Here is a 16,349-nt window from a genome sequence, read left to right on the forward strand (position 1 = left end):
GTGTCTGCTATAATGTTAATGTTGTTTTTGTGTGTTTACATGGATGAATATGGCCACTGTGTAAATGCGCAGTATAGTTATGATCTTATTGTCGATTTTCAACCAACTCAAGGTGAATCATTACATCCCTAATCAACAACGATACATAATACAAAAGAAATCTAAAACATTTTTAAAGCATTCACATTTAAAAATAATTGCTTTGGTCTCTCCAGATAAAAAAAGTATAGGTGCTTCACAAAATAATGCTAAATTGACAATACTGTCACCGGGAAAACGGTTTGAATTTTTGTTTAATAAAATTGTTAGTGTCCCATACTTGACAATACTTCGGAAAAACAAATACTATGGAAGCCAATGGTTACAGGTTTTAAACATTTTTCAAAATATCTTCTTGATGATGTTTGAAGCAAAACATTAATACAACTGTGGCTTTGGTGAAGGTTTGCTTTTATGTTCCGTTTACTGTGAGATCCAATAGCCATAGAAACTGCAGCTCTCATTGGGGTATGTCATATGGGGTGTAGTATACACTTAACAAAAGCACTTAGGCAAGAGTGAAGCCAAGAAGATTGTTGCAACACTCTTAATGAAATCCCTTGCCTCAGGGATATTTTCAAAGTCCCTTTAATGCTAGTCATTTCACAGGGTGGCCATCGTTGAAACACAAGGAAACAAGCATTGTGTCTGAATCTGGAAACATCAAATTCTCCAAAATTGCTTGCCAAGCTTATGATTCAATTTTGTTTTAGGAATCACCAATAATATTAAACAACATCGGTCTCTTTAGTTTAATTTCTAACCATTCAAATCACACAAAACCGGCAGAAACTCACATCTGGTCAAGCTTCTCTCCCAGAGATTCGTCAGTCTATATCAATGGCTAATTGGCTCCTGTACTAGAAGACGGGTTTTATTCGTCGTGTTGACCTTTACCCTTTTCCCCATTCAAAACTATACAAGTGACACGTCTTGTGCATTCTATAGTCTTTGATATTTTCTAGGGATGAAAAATAAATATCATACAATTGTCCTGCACATTTGTCTTTAAAAGCCGACTGTGTAATCAGCTGTGAATCTTCAGCTGGTGCACAGATTACTAAACAGAGCCATAGCTCTCTGACAAGCTACACAAAATATCACATGTGATAGTCAAATCACAATCATTCTGCGATATTAACAGCTGTTTGCTTAGCTTTTTAGTGAACTGTGGCCATTTGTAATAAATGTGGCAAATGCTAAACCTGAAAGCACATGCAAAAATACCACATATGAAGATGGTTTTACTTTAAACGTACTTCATAGCTTCAGTCGAGTGTGTGCAATGAGTGCTTCTACTAAATGATGTGGCGTCTTACACAGAATAAAACACGCAACATATTTTATAATAGCTTTCTGAGCATTATTCTAATTAAGCCCTAATATTTTCCCCCTCATGGACACTATCCCAAGTCAAATTACTTAAGGACTTTCATGCAAGTGGGCACAATGTTTTTCCGATTTGGTCTTTGCCTCCATCTCACCTTTGCAGAAGCATGTAGATCCGTGATGTGAGCGGCAGCAGACAGTCTGACACCGTCCAATCTGTGCTGATGATCTTATGAACCAGATCCAAGATGGGCTTCACTCGCTCGCAGTGTACCAACACATCTGTTTAACACAGACACAAGTCCAAAGCCAGCGTAAAACATTTAATCATCTTTATAATGATCATCTTTAAATTCAAGGGTAACACTTTACAATGAGGTTCATTAGTTAATACATTTACTAACATGAGCTAATCATGAACAACACTTGTACAGCATTTATTAATCATAATTGAACATTCACTAATGCATTATTAACATCCAAGTCCATGCTTGATAACATTAGTTAATGCACCTTGAGTTAACATGAACTAACAATGAACAACTGTATTTTCATTAACTAACGTTAACTAACATAAACAAATACTGTAGTAAATGTTTTGTTCATTGTTTGTTCATGTCAGTAAATGCATTAATTAACATTAACTAATGAACCTTATTGCAAAGTGTGACCAATTCAAGTGTGTGTACCTGCAGTAGAGACGACGTGCAGCAGCATCTCGATCTCACAGGTGAAGAGAGTCCACGAGCTGTAGGAATATTCCCAGCGCACCAGGAAACCCTGCTCACCCACAGACAGCTGCTTTCCTTCACACACCTGGCCGAAACACCCCTGAGGCATCCGCAGGTTGGTCTGACCCACACCTGAACATACAGACAGTGGTGGGTAAGTTAAGTAATTAGAACTTTGTTACTCAATACTACAAATCCACAGAAATCCAAACGCATTGACCATAGAAACAACTCTCTCAATTCTTTAAATTTAAGACAAAAAGGACCTTTGACTTTAGTTTAAAAGAAATTAACACTTACATTTTAACTTCTTATAAATTTAGCATTTCTTACAATTTTTTAGATACACATTTATTACGTCTTATAATAATTTCCAATCTTATTGGGTATTTTACTTGCAGCCTGGATATGTTTTTGTGGTGCAATTCTTATGATTAATATTTAATTGTATTTTGTATTCATTTATATCAGGGGTGTCAAAATTAATTCCTGGAGGGCTGCAGCTCTGCAGAGTTTAGTTTCCGCTCTGCTTCAACAGACCCATCTGTAGGTATCAAATAAACCTAAAGCACTCAATTAGTTTGATCAGGTGTGTTTGATTAGGGTTGGAACTAAACTGTGCAAAACTGCGGCCCTCCAGGAACTCCAGGCATGTTTCTTTGGCGATGATGTGTACAGTGTTAGATTTTACATTTAGCGGACATTTGCAGTGAATGCAACGCATCGAGATTCAGGCACCTTCTCCAAAAACATTCGACTGATCTCGGCTGGCGGATCAACATTTACCACATCATCGCCGTCATCTGCGCCATTATTTGTAACTTTAGGTGGGGTTTGCAAACCTGTGTACTTTTCACTCTTCAGCCGTTTGCATTTCTCGCGGTCACTAAAGCTCCCTGCCATATGACAGCGGAAAGCCTTGAGTGATTGACAGCTAATATGAACCAATATAACGGCAGGGAAGACCAATTCAAGCACGTTTTTAGAAAAAAAAAAAATCAAAACAGGTCCCACTACACCCATTATATGCAGTCGCACAAATGCTCCCAAATATATTATGAGGTCACATAGATTAAATTTCAGGCGCATATGCGACCAAAATGGTTGCAATTCCGAGCACAGTACATGCATATAGAGAGGAATTTTCTACAATATTTCACTGCTTATTAAGCATGTACAATTGTCAAATAAGTCTATCCTCAAGTTGAAAAACTGAATAATTACGCAAAATACCTGAATATCAAAAAAAAAAAAAAACATATTCAATTACTGTTTCTCTGAATTCATACCATAAATTGTCATGAACTAATAGACAATTCATGTTCTCATAAGCATATGCAATCTCTTGATAAAAGCATTTAAAACTTTAGTACATTTTTATCTGTTTATCATTTTTATTCTTTGTTATTTATATTTCTTATATATTCTTTATATTTACGTAAAGCACTTTGAATTAACATTGTGTATGAAATGTTCTATATAAATAATCTTGCCTTGCCTTTAGCTGAAAAATAGTATTATTCTACAGCATTACTCTGCTTCTCTGAATTAATTTATACATAACTGTTGAATTTGTGCACAGTATTTAAGTAACTATAACTAATTACCTAAAAATGAAAAGTAATCCCTTACTTTTTCAGAGGAAAAGCTATTTAATTACAGTAACTAATTACTTGGTAACTAATTACACCACTGCATACGGGTACTGTGAAAACGGGACTGAAGCAGTTTTAATTGACTAGAACTTCCTCTATGTTAAGCTGCTTTGACACGATCTACATTGTTAAAAGCACTATAGAAATAAAGATGAAAAATATAATGAAGAAATAAGGCAAAAGACCACAGAAACACAAGTATGCTACACATGTCTGACTGACCCAGAGGGTAGAGTAGTTTGTGAGTCTGTCTCCTCCACAGAGTGCCGTCCTCTCTGGAGATCACGTCATTGGGTCGGTGCTTATAGGCCTCAGTGTAAAACGACATCTTGTCTAAGAAGGTGTACACCTGAAAGACAGAATGACATTTTCATGTAATCTACAGCTGATGACAAATGTGTTTTGCCTTTTTGTGAAATTTCCACTCTTTTTCAAATATTTTCCAAGTGCTGTTTAATGAAGAGAACATTTTACATTTAACACACAGAAGCTAATAACTCAATTCTGATAGCTCATTTCATTGTTTTTGCCAGGACGACAGTGATAATATTTTACTAGATTTTGTTCAAGATACTAGTATTCAGCTTAAAGTGGCAATCAAAGTCTTAACTATGTTAGTTGAGTTAATTAGTTAAGTCATTTGACAGCAGTGGTTTGTTCTGTAGTAGAGATGCACGGATCAGCTGAAACGACACCCGAATCCGCAGCTTCATACTAAGCATCAAACCGCCACCTGCCCGCACATTTTATCTAATATATATATATATATATATATATATATATATATATATATATATATATATATATATATATATATATATATATATATATATATATATATACACACCCGATCGCCAGTTTAATAATATAATACTTTGTTTTTAGGCATGATGATAGGTCACCGTGGATATTAACAGCAGATTCAGTGAGCTAATCTGCGCATCTCTGATAGTAAAATAATACATTAATTGTAAACGTTTTTAAATGAACAATAATTTATAAAAACAAAGGTTTGTCTTTAGACAACAATTTCTTCATTTTCAAATAGATACAGAAAGTAAAAATAAGATATTTTAGCTTTTACAGATCCAGGAACAAGATAACAAAAAAGGGTGCCACTTCAACCTAAGCATCTACTGTGCCTAAATTCGGGCGATTCTGCCACGCCTTCAATAGGCAGCCAGCTGCACTGAATGAGCATTATCTCGCACTGCTTGTTGTAGGGATAAACATGATTCTCCTCAAAAGGCAGTGCAGTCATGGAAATAAGCGATCTTGTTTCTCCCAGAACGATAGCAGATTTTCCTCTGATGACTCCTCTAACTGAAACTTTGAACAGTGGGCTACTCTTGCACTTCATTTGTTATTTTGGCCATCTCATCTTCCCATTCTACAAAGTCCACTCTCTGCTTTTTCGCTCGCTGGTCCACTGCCATGTCCCGCTACATCCACCCGCAATGATTCAGAATGTATTTTTTTATTAACCGACCGGCGGATTATTCGCAGCGCCCGCGGATATAACCGACATCCGCACCTCACTATTCTGTAGACAATAAGAAAAGATAATCTTAAGAGGGCTTATAATATTAACCTTAGGCATTTTTAGATTTTTTTTTTTATTTACTTTTTATTCCAGCCAAACTAAAAGAAATATGACTCTTTCCAGAATAAAAATAAAATAGGAAACACTGTAAAAAATGTCCTTGCTCCATTAAAAAAAGCACTTGGGAAATATTATTTTTAAAAAGATTTAAAATTTCACAGGACGGCTAATCATTTTGCATTCAACTGTAAACATGTACACATACAGCAAAAGACTTAACTTTTTTTAAGAATTTATCTGCTCCATGGTTCTTGTGAAAATGGTGATACTTATTTTTCAGGGTTTCTTTGGCTGCATATACACTGCAGATCTTGATGGTCAATTCTGATTTTGTGACTGTATCTGATTTTTCAATGTCCAGCCTACATTATCTTTTAAAAGTGACTCGCATCTGACTGTGCATTTACACAGCAAAAGCGCAATGACCAGGGAAAAAAAAGAGCGGGTGCTGACTGACAGCTAATAATAAAAGAGCACCCTTTTTATTCCATTCCTCTATTTAATCTATTTGCATGGTTTAATTTTATTTCTTTCTGATAAGTTGTTTTACTTTAGTTTATGACAGAAAAGTTTCCCAGCAATGGGTTGCGGCTGGAAGGGCATCCACTGCGTAAAAAAAATGCACAAAAAAATGTGCTGGATAAGTTGGCGGTTCATTCCGCTGTGGCGACCCCAGATTAATAAAGGGACTAAGCCGAAAAGAAAATGAATGAATGAATGAATGACAGAAAAGTTCTCATTTGCCCATCTTCTTTTAATCTAGGCCTTTTAAACCAGTAGACATCTGAACGTCATTTCCCTGGTGTGATTTATGTACATGATGTATGCAAAAGTTTTAGTCTAGCCTATATTGTTTTAGTGGCGGACGTTGCACTCTCTCTCTCCTTAACATGCTAAAATACTTGAGCTACATGACAACATAAAAGCTTGTACGAGATTTAAGGTTTGGGACTGAAGTCTGTTCCAAAATGAAAGCATCAGAGTTCACGTCATTCGCTATGGTTTTTAATGACACGTGACATGCATTGACAGTAGGCATGAGCCGGTATAAGATTCTGACGATATGAAATGGTATAAAAAATATCACGGTTTCACAGTATTGTGATTACTGCTCTAAAATAAGTTCTTTTTAAATGTCTGGGTAAAAAACAAAAACTTTTTTCCCCTTGAAAACAATATATCTTATTATTTGAAACATTTAAAATATTTTGGAGCAGTAAACATGTCAGGCTGAATAATTCTAATGAATCATTGACTTCTGCTGTCTTTATTAGTTTCAGAAACACTGATTTCTTTACAATTTAAAACAACATATTTGGATATTTTTTCTGCTGGAGATACTGTTATCCTTAAAAAAAGTAAATAAAATGTTGGCGATTTTAAAACCTTGACTTTTCCAAACCGCGGTATACCTTGAAAACGGTTATCGTCCCATGCTTAATTGAAAGGTGAAAATCCGATTTACCTGCTTACACTGCAAACACAAGGGCACGGATCCGATTCATATTGAATAAATTTCCACATATGAAATGGGGCTAAATCTTATTTAAGCAAACCTGAATCCATGCAATTTTTTCCTGCTTATACGTACATGGGCCATATCTGATCTGTGCCACATGAGAGAAATAGATTGGTATTGAGACACTTGAACCATGCAGTGTAAATGCAGCCTTAGATGCATACAAAGTTCAACAGAACTGCTGTTATTTGAAATGGAAATCTTCTGTAACATTCTAAATATTTTCTAACTTTAATATTTTAAAGAAATAAAGTTAGTGTATTGTTAATGTTACTTTTATTATCTTATCATAGTAGTGTATCAAGGTTTGCACAAAAATATGAAGTGACTTTATTTTCAACATTAATAAGAAATTGCTCTTGAGAAACAAATCATTTCTGAAGTATCATGTGATAAGGGTGTAACAATGCAGAAAATTTGGATTTATCAGAGGAGGAAAAAAGTTTCTAAATGTCTAATTATATTTCACTTAATTTGTGCTTTCTTGATCAATCATAAGCAGAAAACATAATTATTCCAAATGTTTTGACCGGTACTGTATGCCAAGCAGTGTTCAGTGTGCAATTTAGATTTCCCACTTATCTATTTGTACCTTCTTGGCTGTAGATTTGTCAGACAGCAGTGCAGTGAGCAGCTGTAGTAAAGGTCCAGTCTTATATGGAAACACACCAACAGCACTGTCCAGAATCACACCCAGACCCATGTTCGGCTTCTGTAGGTTAAAGGTCAAATCATAGGCATCTTACAAAAGACACATGCTGCGTCCCACGTCCCATGCAGCAACAGCAAACAGTCCAGTGCTCAGCATATACAAGTACACCCCTCACAAGTCTCTCATTTAAATTCATATTTTCTATAGAAAGATTTACAATATTATACTTGTGCATATACATTAGATTAGTCAGTACTGAAGCCAAACCTGGAGCTTATCTAACAAAATAACATATGGTAACAGCCCAAAATTAGTACAGCCAAATTTATATGATAGTAAAAAATATTAAATAAAACATTTTAAGAGAGCAAAATTCAAGAGAAACAAAACATTTGTAAAATTTAGCAGAAATTTCATAGTTTGTAATTTTTTTGGCAATATTTTGCTTGAATTTAATTGTGTTATCTATCAATTTCTAAATATGTTTGGTGACTAAAATATTATTTTAATAAATATATCGGTTTAATAAATTTGTTTTGTTTAAATGCACCAAAATACATTGCCTACATTCACTGAGAAACGGATAAAAATATTAATTTTAAAATGGGCTGTACTCAGTTATGTTGAGCACTGTATAGTGGAGTTATATTTAATGTGCATCGTCTGTTTCTCTCACCGACTCCCAGAAAAGCTCTGCCAGACTCGGCGCTGCAAGAACTTCACACGCTGCATTGATCAGGTGCTACAGACAGAACAAACAAGATGAAATGGATCATTAGCCAATACCAGCAGTATCCTCAATAATAATAATTTCTGATCTCCTTTAACAGGGTTTTATATGTTCATACCTGCTGGCTGCCGAGTGTGTCCTCTTCAAAAGAAGTGATGACAAAAGACAGCAGACCGTAAATACACATCCGTGCAGTGCTCACTGTACACTACAGAGAAAGACAACAAAAACAAAAACAGCCCCAGCATGTTTAACAGTCTATATCGGAGTCATTTTTTGACATCTCATTACATAAGACATCTGTGTTTCTGTGACAGTGACTTTGGCTGAGTGGTATGATGGCATTTGTCATTAGCGGGGAAAATTCTATATCATATAAATGCAACTTATAATTATAATATATATAATTTAATATCATTATCATTGTCAACAGTAATAGATTTGTTTGTATATCATCACATTTAAATAAGTGAGCATGGCTAACTCGTATTCTTGAGACTGAGGGAAACGCTGACTGGAGCGCTCGTAATAAGATCAGGTCAGCAATCAGAGGTAACCTTTAATGTGATTTAAATAAGCTGTTTTGGATAACAGACTTAAAACTACAGATGCGAGTACAGAATAACTCTGTGCACAATATTCCTCAGTAAGAGTGCACTCCCATACTGTACTATACGAACTGTGCCTGGGCACATTTCCCGGTTCAATTTGACAGGTGTGAGTGCTTCGAACCTCTTCCAACCTTGCCAGTTGGTTCGGTTGGGTTTTGGTGCGTTACGCTTGTAGTCTGAGTGCAAAGTGCGCCTGAGCCTGAAATTGAAGATGCGACATCACATTTAGGGGACTGTTTCATATGGATTTATTAATCATTCTTACTTTTCAATAAACATGAACTGTCGAAGTTTATTAAAGACGCAAACCCCTAGCTGCACATCAGCTGCACCTTCAGCAAACCTCCTAACAACACTAGCTGCATGAGGACTTTAATGATATTTATTAGTGTCAAAAGTGGTGGATTTGTTCCGCAAAATATTTGACTGCGTGTCACTGCAGCCCAAAGGACTAAAAATAATACAAAACAATATAACTAAAGCAATGTCCATTGCTAAATGAGGGCGCTCCTCTTGCTGTTAAACTGAACAGATGATGTAAGCATGCTCCGGCTCGGAAGGCCAAATGCAGTGTGAGTGCAGGTCGTCGGGGGAGAGGGGAGGGGGACAAGTGCGCTTCAGCATGGTTCAAGGTAACTGTACATAGTGCATGTACATCCTAAGTTAAACAGTCACTTGGGTAGTGATACAGCCTCTGCTGACTAACAGCCTCCCCCAGGTCCTAATGCCTGCCCAGTAGCACAACTGATTCAAATTAGACTACTGAAACTGAAAGTGAAACACACAAATAACAGGAAGTTATGTCATAAATAGCTTAATCTTGTTTGATATATTGGTCAGTAGTATTGACCGTGACACTTATTATATAGAGCTTAATTCAGTATCTGCTCTATTAATACTTTTCTTTACAATATGGCTCCTAAGCATCCATGAGAAACACATTCAGAGGCTTCTGTTACACTAATAAAATTATAAAAAATTATGTTGCAAAATTAGTTAAATGTTCTATCTTGAAATAAAGCATCAGTTTGTCAAATGTCACTTTAATTTATTGTGAGAAGCTAATGCTTATGGGGAATAAATTCAAATCAGACCTATGAATTTTGCATTTCTAAAGTCATTTTCAGTGTTTTTTTATTTCTAAAGTTCAGGTTCATTTATTAAAACCCTTTTTGTTGCTTTTCTTGAATAAATAATTAAGTCTTGAAATATATTGTTCCAGTGAAAACAAAATTTCTCAAATTTTGGTCAAACTGCCCACCCTTACAACCACCAAACATTTTTCTCACGTTATTTCCAGCACTGCCGAGCCCCTGCAGCATGTTGGTGAGGTACTGGAAGACCCCGAGCTGCAGCGTGGTGTTTCCCAGACGCCTGATCACGGAGCTCACTTCCTCAGGACGCAGTGTGTGTCGCAGCAAAACCCACGCCAAAAGAACCGGCCCATGGTGAGGGATGTCACCGAAAGTTAACAGCATCTGATCCATCTCCTGCACACACATAACACTGATAATCAATTCAATTCAAGTTTAATTGTATAGCGCTGTTTCAAAGCAATTTTACAAAAGGTGCACATCATTGCATTACAATCACGGTCAGAAAGTTAAGGTTATTAGTTACCATCACTTTATTAGTTACTAATACCTTTATTTAACTAGTAACTAATTACTAATAGCGTTTAACAGTTAAAGTATGGTAGCCTTAGAAAGCCAACATATTGTTACGCTAATGAAACTGATTAATATTCCTTTTCTTCTTCTATATATCTATCATATCTCTCTCTCTCTCTCTCTCTCTCGATAGATAGATAGATAGATACTGCAGATAGATAGATAGATAGATACTGCAGATAGATAGATAGATAGATAGATAGATAGAGAGATACTGCAGATAGATAGAGAGAGAGAGAGAGAGAGAGAGAGAGAGAGAGAGAGAGAGAGAGAGAGAGAGAGAGAGAGAGAGAGGGAGGGAGGGAGGGAGGGAGGGAGGGAGGGAGGGATGGATGGATGGATGGATGGATGGATGGATGGATGGATGGATGGATGGATGGATGGATGGATGGATGGATGGATGGATGGATGGATGGATGGATGGATGGATGGATGGATGGATGGATGGATGGATGGATGGATGGATGGATGGATGGATGGATGGATGGATAGATAGATAGATAGATAGATAGATACTGCAGATAGATAGATAGATACTGCAGATAGATAGATAGATAGATAGATAGATAGATAGATAGATAGATAGATAGATAGATAGATAGATAGATAGATAGATAGATAGATAGATACTGCAGATAGATAGATACTGCAGATAGATAGATAGATAGATAGATAGATAGATAGATAGATACTGCAGATAGAGAGAGATAGATAGATAGATAGATAGATACTGCAGATAGAGAGAGAGAGAGAGAGAGAGAGAGAGAGAGAGAGAGAGAGAGAGAGAGAGAGAGAGAGAGAGAGAGAGAGAGAGAGAGAGAGAGAGAGAGATAGATAGATAGATAGATAGATAGATAGATAGATAGATAGATAGATAGATAGATAGATAGATAGATAGATAGATAGATAGATAGATAGATAGATATTTTTTGTACATTTATTTTACATTACATTTTGAAACAATTTTTAACTTTTCTAAGTAAATAAACAACTTACAACAGGGTTTCTCTAGTCACCATAAAGTTTCCTTCAAACTTTAATATCTAATAAAGTTATTATATATAAACTTAGTTAACCTGCAGTTATATAGTATATAGGTGATATCAATGTGTACACATTCAATGAAGTGTAATCACCATTTATGAAAACAAACTATCCTCTGTGCATTTTAGATTTACAAGGAAATAATTTAATATGCAGTTTTGGGACAGTACTTTTTTCATTTGAAAGAAACAAATCAATGTATTCAGCAAGGATGCACTGAACTGATTAAAAGAGACAACAAACATACTTACTGTGTACCAGGGTTTCTACAAATATATCAGGAAAAATCTAAACTATTTTCAAAACTGATAATGAGAAATGTTTCTTGAACAGCAAATAAGCATGACGTAAGGTGTCTGGAGGATCATAACAAGTGAAAACATATCTAACAAAAAGAAAATACAAAAGAAAACAAGTGGTCAATTATTGCACTGACCATGCCAAAGTTGTGGGTTTGATTACCAGGGCAGGCCATAACTGACACAAATGTTTATACTTCAATGATATAATACTTCAATGCAATTTAATTCACTTTAGATAAAAGCATCTGCCACATGCATAAATGTAAAAACTGAAGTAATGGCTGCTGAAAATTCAGCTTTGCAGAGCAATAAACTACATTTTAAAATACATAAAGAAACTGTTGTTTTTATTGCAATAATAGGGTATATGCACACAAACTTTTAATTTTCAGTCAGCCAGCTCAATCGCTTCTGGTGAACTGTCAAGCCATTACAAAAGCCACGTTCCTTTAAAGAAATTGCCTGATTTAAATACAATATAACGTCAGTATTAGGCCAGACAAGAAGTACTGCATTAAAGTCCTTTTTTCCCCACCATGTCTTTAAAATAAGGAAATTTATTTGACCTAATATTTTCAATGGAGTTTTTGCACCAGCCTGCTGCTACTGACGTCGCTTGCCTTTACACAGTCTTTCATCTCGCTGCACACTTGAACAAATAAATGAATGCTTAAGCCTGTTGTATTTTAATTACATTACAACATCGATGCTGTAAAAGAAACCTTGTGAAATTAATAATAGTCACATTTATTTATTTATTACATATTTATTGTCAACATCAGCAACTTATGGCTATTTCGTGGCCAAATGGATATACATTAAACTATTACATGATAAAAACAAATTCGTATTATATTTAAAAAAAATAAATAAATAAAATTACTTAGACATATAAATAGATAAAATTTACAAAAAAAAATTTTTTTTTTCAAAGTTAAATATGGTTTTTTAGTTCTATTTTTGATTAAAAAAAATGTAAAACTTTTCCTGGTGGTACCTTTTTAAAAATGTCCATCAAAGTGCTCTCTTTATTTTGTCTAATGGAATTTAAACTTCTACATTCTAACAAAATATGTTTGATGGTAAGAGCAGTCTGGCAGATATTACATTTTGGTGATTCTTCGTTATTTAATAAATATGAATGTGTCAACCTAGATTGTCCAATTCGACATCTGGTATAGACCGTCTGATCATGCCTGATTTCGAAATTATAATTCGCTAGATGTCTTTCATTTATTTTCGGATTAATTTCATATAATTTGTTGTTGATGCAGTTGTCCCATTCTCTTTGCCATGTTTCGTTTATGTACAAATTGATAATAATAGTCACATTAACCTTTCACCAGAAGTTTATCATTGGCTGAAAAACACTAGCTGTGCATAGAGCCCGTTCTTCACTAAAATCACAGATATTTTTTTTCAGTATTTTTTATTGTCTCTTCAAGAATATAAGCTCCAGGGTTACCTTGCAAACATCCTGTTGATCGTAAAACTGATGCTGTTCGGTTCGGTCCTCCAGAGCACATTTATGCAGAAAATCAATGTCCATTCCCTCCACCAGAATCAAAGAACTGAAATACCTGTAGAGAAGAACACAATTCACATACAGTTATTAATTATGTGAAGTTGTGATTCATTTTCAAATATATTTCCGCTATTTGTAGCGTTCCCTTCCTTCCCCTAATCATTACTTTCAATTGATCTTGTTTGTCTTTTTCCCTTTTCAGTTTTCTATTGGTTGATTTGGTGACATCAGGCTTTTAAAACGAAAGGAAGCGAACTTCCCGCACTCGCTCATTCCTCCACGCCACCACGGTTTTATTGTTGTGTTCTCCTTTATACTTTCTTTTTGGCATTTGTTTGGCGTGGGGAGTCCCAACCTGCTTTAGGTTTGTTTGGTTGTTATTTATTATGTTGTTGGGCTCCACATCATTTTGTATTGCTTTGCTGATTATGTTATGCTAATGAATAATTCAGTTGGAGCATGGCTGTTGGTTCATTCATGTTACGCTGTCTTAGGATCACAAGTTTTGTTTAAGTAGGGACCTTAACATTTCCCAACAAATTTTTAACAAAGCAATGAAAGAAAATCCCAGTATTTCCAGCTACATTGTGTCTTATAGATTTAGCCCCTTTAGAAATTATTTTTTTGATTGTCTACAGAAGAAACCAGTGTTGTCCAATGACTTGCCTAATTAAGCCTTTAAATAACATTTTAAGCTAGTATCTTAAAGTACTAAGAATATAAGAATACTAGTATCTTGCAAAATAACCAGTAGAATATTATGTACTGTCATCAAGCCAAAGACAAAATAAGTTAGTTATGAAAGGTATTATGTTTAGAAATCTGTAGAAACAATGTTTATTTATTTTATTCATTGCCACAGCAGCAACTTATGGCTATTTATGGCAAGATCAATATACATAAAATGATAACATAATAAGAACAACTTCATATTTCAATAAGAGATGATACGCAAACAAATATATAACTAAAAATAGATAAATAAAATTAGCAAAAACTGTATGTTAAAAGTTAAATATTTAATATTTGATAAATAACTTAAAATTCATCCTGGTGACACCTTTTTAAAACCATCCATCAAAAGGTTTTCATTTTAAAGATAGTCTAATGGTACTTAAACTTTCACATTCTAATAAAATATGTTTTATGGCGAGTAGCTTGACAGTAATTACATGTATAAGGTGCATCGTTATTCAATGAATAAAAATAAGACAATCTAGAGCAGAGGTGCCCAAAGTGGGGTTGCAGGCCAAAGTTGGCCCATGGTAATCTTTGGTTTGGCCCACCATCCCATCTCAACAGAAAGGAAGAATGATGGAAAGTTGGCTGGTTGGAATGCCTTTTACAGAGATCGTCATTTCAAATTTAACGTAACCTTTAGTTTCTTGGTTAAATTGAGCTTCAAAAAATTTTTGTTTCAATTCAGTGTTGTAAATAAAACTTTTAAAATGTAAATACTGTCAGTTGACAGATAGAGGACAATGCACAAGACATCGGTGAGCAAATCAAAGCAAATGCAGGAGCAGCTCGACTAGTGTATTTAGCATTGAACTCTATTGTGTTATAAATGGGATTGTGTTTTTACTCTAATAAGTTCATCAAAACGTAAAAAATAATACTGCATTATTAATTAATACATTTCAAAGCAAAATTTTCTAGCTATTTTTAAACATTAGCCAAAATAAATTAGGAAATTACTCATGGCGAAATTAATGTAATACGGTTTGGTATATTTAACATCAGCCCATAGCCCTCAATCAAGTTTGGTTTTTGGCCCTTTATAGGAAAACTTTGGGCATCCCTGACCAAGAGTGACCAATTCAGCATCCAGTCTGTTCATGCCTGGTCTTAAAAATAACATTTGAAAAGTGTCTTTCATGTATATTCGGGTTGATTTCATGTCATTTATTATTTATACAGCTGTTTAAAAAAAATATGTTAACAATCGCTTGGGAAAAATTTGAACTAAAATTTCATATGAGGGGTAATAATTTTGCCTTCACTGTCTCCAACAGTGGTATGCTTACTTTTTTCCACGAGCTGTTTGGGTATTACCACTTCTGAGGATCAATAATTGCATATATCCTCAGTATCCTCACTTATTTTTCTGATACAATTTCCCTAATTTCAGTGTATTATTTTAAATTCTTACATAAAAATATATATGTGTGTAAATGTATATTAATTTTTCTTTGTTTACCCCAAAATGATCTGTTCCTGATCTGCCCTAAAATGAAAATCCTAAAATCGCCCCTGTACAACAATATTTCACACTTGTCCTAATCGTGCCTACCGCTACAGGGAACGATATATATATATATATATATATATATATATATATATATATATATATATATATATATATATATATATATATATATATATATATATATATATATATATATAAAACGCTATAAACAATGAGGCAAAGACTACTCATAAATCACGTAACAATATGCTATTTAAAACGATAAATACTAGTATATAATAGCGACAACAGAAGACAGACTCCTAATAGTTTGGTTTAAAACAAGCATGCACGAATGTGACAATCAAAAATAATGGCTGATTGATGTTTGAAGGAACCTATTAAATGTAAAGTAATAAGCCAGTAAAGAAAGTAAGTAAAACGACTGTCTTTCCATGTATGCACAGGCCCTATTGAGTTCACTTAAATAAAAAAGTTAACTAAATTGTTGTAACTATCTTTTATATAATATATAGCTAATAAATCAAAGAAACATTGACTTTCGTTGTTTCTTTGCCTACTTTCATTTAAAATTTGGGTCGGGTTTAATAGTACACCACCTTTTTATTTAAGACTACACCACTGGTCTGCAAGTATGAGTAAAAAAAGGAGCAGATGACGGTGTATTCTGACCCAATGCGTTCGACCAGCGTGTCCATGCTCTTGTCCACAAGATGTCGATTTGTCTGCC

The 16,349-nt window shown here is 34.6% G+C and overlaps 1 protein-coding gene across 2 annotated transcripts in view; it reads right to left on the reverse strand.

The window, feature by feature from the left end:
• Positions 1–16,349, reverse strand: part of nup188 (nucleoporin 188) — a 62,391-nt gene that overhangs the window by 37,677 nt on the left and 8,365 nt on the right. For both annotated transcript variants that reach the window (XM_056445962.1, XM_056445961.1), the window contains exons 9-17: positions 16,292–16,349; positions 13,351–13,465; positions 10,159–10,359; positions 8,377–8,466; positions 8,205–8,270; positions 7,469–7,588; positions 3,977–4,103; positions 2,058–2,231; positions 1,524–1,650 (exon numbers count right to left, since the gene is read on the reverse strand). The exon at positions 16,292–16,349 is cut by the window's right edge and continues 154 nt beyond it. In XM_056445962.1, the coding sequence (XP_056301937.1) occupies positions 1,524–1,650; positions 2,058–2,231; positions 3,977–4,103; positions 7,469–7,588; positions 8,205–8,270; positions 8,377–8,466; positions 10,159–10,359; positions 13,351–13,465; positions 16,292–16,349 (1,078 nt within the window). The remainder of the gene's footprint in view (positions 1–1,523; positions 1,651–2,057; positions 2,232–3,976; positions 4,104–7,468; positions 7,589–8,204; positions 8,271–8,376; positions 8,467–10,158; positions 10,360–13,350; positions 13,466–16,291) is intronic.

This window comes from Danio aesculapii, chromosome 21 (assembly GCF_903798145.1).
Source record: "Danio aesculapii chromosome 21, fDanAes4.1, whole genome shotgun sequence".
NCBI classification, from domain to species: domain Eukaryota; kingdom Metazoa; phylum Chordata; class Actinopteri; order Cypriniformes; family Danionidae; genus Danio; species Danio aesculapii.